The sequence below is a fragment of the Eurypyga helias genome, unplaced genomic scaffold (assembly GCF_000690775.1).
Source record: "Eurypyga helias isolate BGI_N326 unplaced genomic scaffold, ASM69077v1 scaffold28178, whole genome shotgun sequence".
Taxonomy (NCBI): domain Eukaryota; kingdom Metazoa; phylum Chordata; class Aves; order Eurypygiformes; family Eurypygidae; genus Eurypyga; species Eurypyga helias.
Window position 1 is genome coordinate 42,226 of NW_010269415.1, and position 7,552 is coordinate 49,777.

Consider the following 7,552-nt stretch of genomic DNA (forward strand, 5'->3'; position numbering starts at 1 on the left):
GCGTGGTGGAGGGCAAGGCTGGAGCCCGGCGGGCGGACGAGAGGTAGGGAGCGCAAACCTCGGCGGCAAACCCACCAGCGGCCGCTCAGGCTAACCCCGAGGGGCGAGCGAGCCATGCCAGGGACGTGCCACCACCCCTGGGTGCAGAGCTGCACCCTTAGCCCTGCAGGCCCTCCCCCCGGGAAAGGGCTGCAAACGGGGTGGGGGAGCGAGATGCAAAGTTTGGGGTAAGTTTGAAGTCAGGCATCCCTCCTGCCTTCCCTGTCGCCTTGCTTTGCCTGTCCCAGTGCCGGGAGAGGGGGAAAGCCCTGCAGATGCAGCGCCCCCCGTTAAGTGAGAGGGTGATGGGGTACAGCATCACTTGGAGCCCTCTGCTTTCGGTACCCAACTCTCCGGGTCGGTAAGCTGCGTGTTTGGTACCCCCCAGCACTACCTCCTCCTGCAAGCAAGTGGAAAAGACTTGGCGCATGGGGAAAAGCTGGGGAGCTCCAGGGAAGCATCACTAAGCAGGATGGGGAGGGGAGAAGAGCGCTGCTTCTCATCTGAGCTGTATTACAGGCACAGAAATGCCAGAAAAAAAGCCTTTTCTTTGCAGGGATTTGAGAAAAAGGGGGAGAGCATAAGGAAAAACTCCTGCCAAACTTGCCAGCCGTGCCAGGCCAGGCAGGCAGCGCCTGGTGCTGGGCAGAGTAACGCTTGCTGTCTTCTGCTCACGCACAGGAGTCATTTCTCTGTCTTTCCACCTTCCTCAGGAGCAGTTTGCCTCTTCAAACTCTCTTCTTTACCCCTTCTCTGCCTCGTGCCCGGTGCTGGGTCCTGAGCGCTCGTGGGGATGTCGGTGAGGGATGACAGGCTGGGCAAGCCTGTTGTTAACCCGGCTAAAAAAAAGTCACCACGCGGAGGTACTTTGCAAGGAATTTCCCAGGTTTTTAGTGGCTCTGTTTCTGGAAGGGCTTAGAGATCAAGTGTCGGACAGCCCGGACCTTCCCTGAACCCGCAGCTCTGCCAGGCGAGCTGGGTGTGAGGAGAGGATGGCTGGGAAGTGAGAGGAGAAGAGAGGATGGCTGGAAAAGCTTGGGAAAACATCAGTGTGATCCAACCTAATGGGTTTCTAGGGGATTCAGTCAGGTGGCTCTAAAAGAAGAGCCCTACAGTCACACCCAGCAGAGCAAAAAAAACATCTCAAAGAAATTACCCACGCCTCCCGGCTCGCTCTTCACAAACAATTTAAGGTCACCCAGCCAAACCACGTGCGGTCAGTGAATGCCAGCACTAAGGTAGCTGTGGTAACCTTGATTCAGGCTGCCTTTGGTGTGGGCAGTAAGCAGCAGCCCTGCCTGCTGGGTGTCGTGCCCTGTCCCCGGGCAGCGCACAGGAGCAGCTTGCCTACGGAGCAGGGAGATCCCTGGGATGGCTGGGGCTGCCCGGTTCCCAAAGCTGAAGGGGAAGGGTCTGAGCCAGGCAAGGAGAGGGTGCACGATAAAGAAACTTCTTTGGAGTGAAGAGAGGTAAAACATCACTTTGGAGGAGAGGATGAGACCCCCAGTCCCCGAGCCTGCTTGCAGCACTCACGGGGATTCGTCTGAGCGTTTTCTCAGATGCTGACACATCTGATTTTTGCATTTCCCATTTTCTGAGCACAGACCGGGCTCTGACCCACATCTCCCCAGAGCCTGGTCCCCAGGCTGATAGTCCTTGCCCTGAGGTTGCCAGCATCACAGCTTTGAATGCTCAGGCAATGCAAAGCCTTCCAGAAATAAATCACATCTCCCCACGTGCCTCAAACCCAGCACCCAGCTCCAGTGGAAACATCTGACCTTATTCCCTCTGTATCTCCACTCACCACCTGCAAGGGGAGGAGCACGGCTCCTCCAGCAGCCATCTGTCCCCTCTGGGACCAGGCAGGGTCCCTCAAGCCGAAGCTGGGCGCTCCCCTATGTAAGCACAGAAGTACGGTTGGGGCACGGCACCCCGAGTTTGAGGACTCCTTAACCTCTGAGCGCTCAGCCTTGCAGCTCTCGCAGTGTTTGCTTAAGGTTGCTTCCTCCTGCGTAATCTGGACGGTGAGCGATGCTTGACTCTCCTGACGCATCGTCCCGGGCTTGTCTACACCAGGGCATCTCATAGTTTCCAATTAATGATTAAAGATATGTCACCGATGTCTTCTCTCCCCTTTTTTGAATGCTTTACTGGTGAAAGTCTGGCTGCTGCCTACAAAAACCTGTATGGTTTTTTTGAAGGTGGCTGCAAGAGCAGACCCAGGGACCCTGACAACCTGCCACCTGCCAAGTCCCTGCAACCCTGCCTTTTGTCTCCTAAACTCTTAATTTTAAATTTGCTCAACCCAAATCTCTACTTTCTCATTGCAGAGGGTTGGCACAGCAATATTTCCCCAGCCCTTATCTGGGAATGGGTGCAGGAGGGTGCAGGAAGCAAAAAAGATGGGTGCAAACTGCTCCAGGGATGCAAGCCGGGTGGGATCTGACCTGGTGGGGAAAGGATGGACGGTTGCCATTTCTTGCTGATGAGGCTTTGGGAAGCTGGCTTGCACCACTGTTTGCAGATCTGGCAGAGAAACGCGGGGCATGTCTGAACCTGAAATCAGGTCAGCAGAACGCCTATACCCAAGAGGATTTTCGGCACAAGCAGGGTGAGTGCGTTAGGCTTAGCCCCTGCAATAAAACATAAAGGCAATCCTACTGCAATACTGCAGCTCGATGGGGAGTTATCTGGGTGGAGGTTCAAGCAACTATCCATTTTCTTCGGGGGAAAGAGAATAATCAGAAAAAAACCCCTAATTATAGCCAATTCAATAAAATCATATTGCTGGGGAATAGAGCAGAACCAAACCCCAGCACCTTGGGGGGGAGTATATGGTTATTTATCGCTTCCAGGAAAGCCTCATGCAGCATGTGTGTGTGTGTTCCTTACAGGTGTCATCACTGGGGCTGTGGTACCGGGCACAGGTACTACCTGTGCTAGATTTCTCTGCCAGATGGTTTTTGCACTTAGTTCAGGGCAGTATTTGCAGGTACAAATCCCACCTCTGTGCTTTGCCTGCTGGCAAAGCACGCAGACTCCTCCTGTCTCCCTGTGTCACAGAAAACACAGCTGTGAGGACCCTGGACATCAAGGCAAGCCAAAAATCCATCAGCTTGGACAGAGAGTGGCTGTCTGTCCAGCTTCTAGGTGGCAATCACCAGTGTCACTTCTCTGTGTCATCTTGTGCACTGCAGGGAGGATGAGCACAGAGGAGGCTGGCAAGGGGACTTCTCCCACCCCACCTCTCCTTGGGCTTCTGGTTTCAACCACCAAGCTGGTCCCACCCAGTCCCGCATCCCCCGAGAAGGCAGACCCACTGCCCATCATCATCATGCTCATCTGCATCTTCATCATCCTGGCGACCTTCCTCGTCTTTGTCACCCTCTGCAAGCCAGCGGCGCTGGACCCGTCCCGCTCCGGGCCCCACGAGTGCATGCCCCATCACCCGGCGGATGCCAGTGAGCCCCAGCTGAGGCTCTGGAAGCGGCTGGGCTCCCTGCGATGCTCCATCAACACCTTCAGGAGGAGTCAGCCGGTGTCGCAGAGCCAGCTCGCCTGGCCCAGGAGGTCCCCAGCCAGCCGGGACTGGGACATCATGGAGTCCACCAAAATGTGACCCTGCGCTGCGGGAACTAGCTCACCCCACATCGTTATTCTTTCCCCAGCTTTTGGTGCAGGCTCAATTCCCTCCTCAAGAAGATCCTGCTATCCCGGCCATCCCAGCAGAGCCCCTTTCCGTTTCCAGCTCATTTCCAGGCAGCTGCTCTGCATGGCGACAGGAGATTTTGCTATTTCAGGTTCCCAAACGCTTTCCAGGTTACTCTTTCCTGGCAGGAAAGGTGGAGGCATCCAAACTACACCCACACTCAGCTATCACGGGGCAGTCCAAAAAAGATATTGCCGCCTAATTTCTTTTGGAAAACATTGCACAAGTTGCGAGGCACCTGAACAAACAGCCTGGGCGAGCGCAGAGCAACCCGGCTGCTTGAGGAGAGGTATCCTGGAGCAAACACGCTCCACAAAAAGCATTCCTCAGCCGAGACTGCCCCCTCCCAACCCGGGACGTGCTCCCGAGCAGGTAGAGGATGGCTTGTGTCCCCTCTCCTGCTGTGCTGCCTGGTCCCTGTGCCCCTCTTCCCCATGCAAGGAGCTGTGGGTTGCTGCGGTCGATGCTGGGAAGGATGCGTGCTACAGCTCTCTGCTGGAAACCTGCTTCAATACAACGGCCAGCAGGTCATCTGAACTGCCCGAAGGAAACAGTAGGAAAAAGAAAAAGTGGTTTAATTCTTCCAAGTGTGTGGCTCGTGCTCAGCTCAGCCACTGAATTCCCTCCTTTTGGAGGAAGTCTCCATGTCCAGCGAGGCCCCGTGATGAGCCAAACCTCATCTCTCTGGGTTTCATGTGGTTTTGACCCTCACAGGGTGCAGATCAGGACCTTGCCAGGCTGCCTGGGACATTCCCGCTCTCCTCTGGCCCTGGGTCAGCTGGCTTTTGGAGAAGGGGGTGGAGAAACCTTCAGAAACTCTCTTGTTGCCACGGGGACATGGGGATGTATTTGAAGAGGGAGCTATTCAGAACAAATGGTTTGCAGTAAAGGAGTAAATTAAAACAAACCCAAGTGATTGCCCATTTTCTGTTCCCTCTGATTTGGTTCTGTGGAAAACAAAATTCCCTGAAATGCCACCCCTCTGTTGCCAGACTGCCAAGGACATATCCCTCTTCTGGGAAGTGTGCTCTGAGAGTTGGGACTTGGATGTCAGCCTCGGGTTTCCGCCATTCACAGTCTTCCCAATTCGCCAAAACAGCTCAGTTTTGGGAGCCCCACGGCTGGGCTCCTCTCAGCCTGCAGGGATTGCAGGCAGATGCCTGACCCCGCAGACAGCCATGGTGCTGCGGTCATCACGCACCCCATGCCACGGCGTAAGAGGTGACGAGGAGCCGCGGGGCTCACGCTTGGGGACCGGCCGCCCCGAGTATGACACACGGCTCCCGGCAAAGCTTTGTTGCAAGAGGCAAAAGGCTTCCTTTCTTCTCTCCCTGCCCAAAAGAGCCAGGGACAAAGCTTTCCCTTTCTCCATGCCGGGAGAGGTATTCAAGGTAGGAGGAGCCTTCCCAGGGCCCTCTGCAAAGAGCCTTTGGTGCCTGCTCCAGAAGAGCCCTGGGTTTGAAGGGATGCTGGAAGCCCTCGGAGGCGCCGTGAATGCCCGCATTCATCCAGCGCTCACTGAGCCATTCAGCTCTGCCCACCGCTCTCTCAAAGAGGAACAAAAATGAAAGCAAAGCCCAAATGCTTTTCTCCCTCCATCCCGCCCCCCCTCCCCAGAGCATCTCTGCATGCGCTCTTGGAGAGCGCCGCTCTCAGCCCCTTTGCTGGGAGGAGGGAGAAAGAGGGGACGCAGCCAGGCGAAGGGGCTTGGGTTTGCTCCTCTCACCCCCTGCAGAAATGGGGTGAATTCCTTCTTTTTCCCTCACGTTTTGCTGTCTTCTCCCCAGCGCTCACAGCAAAGGAGCAGGGGAGCATACAAGGAAGAAGATAACCTTGCGCTGGCCCAGGGGAACAGACTGATGATGGGGAGGGAAAAATCTCTGCCCTGGGCTTCCTGCGGCTCACTGCTGTGGTGCCAGGGCCCAGAGAGCGGGGGACCCCCTTCACCCCTGCAGGGACCCGGCAGAAGGGAGCCACGTGCCTGCACTATGCTGCTGGCAGCCGGGATATCCTCAGGGACGCTGACTTCGTAGCTGCTCTGAAGGAAGATGGGGCGGTTGTCGTTGACATCCAGGATGGTCACATAGACAGTGGCAGTCCCAGTGCGCCGGTTCCCCGTGGGGCCGTTGTCTGTACAGGAGAGAAAGGCGAGGGGAGGTTTGGTCACCTCCATCTCCTCCTTGCACAGCCTTTGGCTGCTGAAAGTAACCGTACCAAAGTTTCTAAACTAAAACCCTCCGTCTTTTCTGCAGCTTCCAAACCCCACACTGAACCACAAGGGTTTTTTCTGCCTATCCTGAAAGAAAAAGGCAAACCACCCCCAAGCTCTGCCATGGAGCCCAGTGGAAATGCAACCAGTCATTAAAGAGGGTTTGCAACTCCACAGACTAAGAGGGTGATGCGAGCTGGAAGGGACTGCTGGCGGTCAGGGATTTGGGAGAGGAAGATGGGCAGGGGGCTGATGGGTTTTCTGTAGACCCAGCTCACAGCCAAAGAGCGCCAGGACCGTTGATGTTCAGTAGATAAGGACGTGGCAGCGTGGCTCTTGGCTTTGCCATGAAGGATGAGGCAACGAGCAGTACAAGTTTGGGTTGGGTTTATCCAACATGCCTGATGCAAATGAGCACTAAACCCACCCAGCTGGGATATGGTGACTGGGGAAACACGGGCAGCCTGATACCCATCAGAGGGGCAGAACAGCCGCTTTACCACTCTGGATCCGGTGCTGCACCACCAGCCCCTGCAGCATCCCCGCTGCAGCCCCCACGGCACCTGCAACGCCGTGCCTGAGGTTTCTGACCGGGCCACTTATTTTTCCTTTCAAAAGGGACGTCCAAGCCTTCTGTAAACAGGCGCATGGTTATAAAGCTCTGGGGACGATGGCCAAGATGCCTCTGCCCATGCCAGCTGGCTGTGTGTTAATCGGCAGGCACTGAGCCAAGAGCTGGCATGGCATTAGGGGAACGATGCTGTGGTGCTGGCATTTCTGGGTGGAGGTCTGTCCCAGACATCACGGAGCCTCTCAGCGATGGGGAGGCCTTGTCCCGGGGCTGAGTGAACCTGAGGGGTGAATTTATGCTCTGCAAAAGTCCCGGTGGAACCGGGACATACTAATGCACTGAGCTGTGAAAAGCTAGCACCAAACACAGCCTCAAAGCCTGGCTCGTGCACGGCCACCCCGCGTGGCAGGGGTCTCATGGGAACGGTGGGAAATCCTTACCGATGGCCTCCAGGATCAGCGTGTACGATGCCACAGTCTCCCTGTCCAGACCCACGACTGTCCTGACAACCCCGTCCCTGAAGCCGACGCTGAATTTGCCATCCTGGTTCCCACCTGCAGTGAAGGACAAGGACCACGTTACCCGTTGTCTGGATGCAGGGAGCAGAGCCCAGGCTGCGGGGGATGCTGCAGCCTGGGCAGGGGGTCAGCCCAGCCTTGGAAATCACCAGCACTCAGCATTTTCCAGGGTTTTGAGAAACGCAAGCGTAGGGCGAGCTCATCTCGTCCTAGGCAAAGCTTCTCTGCAGCAAAAGCGGGCAGAGCACCATCTCCCCGGCCCACCAAACGCCGTGCCTGCCCCACAGCACGGGCAAAGAGCGATGGTTAGAGGAAAAGCTGAATCATAGAAAGGCCAGATCACTTCCTGAATGCTTCGGAAGCAAACCGGGGTCACTTTGCTGTGGCGTGCGGTACTTGTGGGACAACACACACCTTTTCTCTCATGGGAGAAGCCAGAAGGGCCAGGAGATGAAAGACAGGGCTGCTGTTGTGAGAAAAGTGGTGACGCTTCTATTTCCGCCCTC

The 7,552-nt window shown here is 56.1% G+C and overlaps 2 protein-coding genes across 2 annotated transcripts in view; one reads left to right on the top strand and one right to left on the bottom strand.

Annotated features, from left to right (window-relative positions):
- The window catches only part of LOC104514428 (chromosome unknown open reading frame, human C10orf105), a 5,848-nt gene extending 2,190 nt beyond the window's left edge, over positions 1-3,658 (top strand). Inside the window, exons 2-4 of the mRNA XM_010158106.1 lie at positions 2,564-2,650; positions 2,934-2,966; positions 3,237-3,658. Of these exons, the coding sequence (XP_010156408.1) occupies positions 2,564-2,650; positions 2,934-2,966; positions 3,237-3,658 (542 nt within the window). The remainder of the gene's footprint in view (positions 1-2,563; positions 2,651-2,933; positions 2,967-3,236) is intronic.
- CDH23 (cadherin-related 23) overlaps positions 1-7,552 on the bottom strand; it is a gene marked incomplete at its 5' end in the record, with an annotated part of 63,081 nt that overhangs the window by 42,197 nt on the left and 13,332 nt on the right. Inside the window, 2 exon segments of the mRNA XM_010158107.1 lie at positions 5,730-5,878; positions 6,969-7,082. Coding sequence (XP_010156409.1) covers positions 5,730-5,878; positions 6,969-7,082 — 263 coding nt within the window.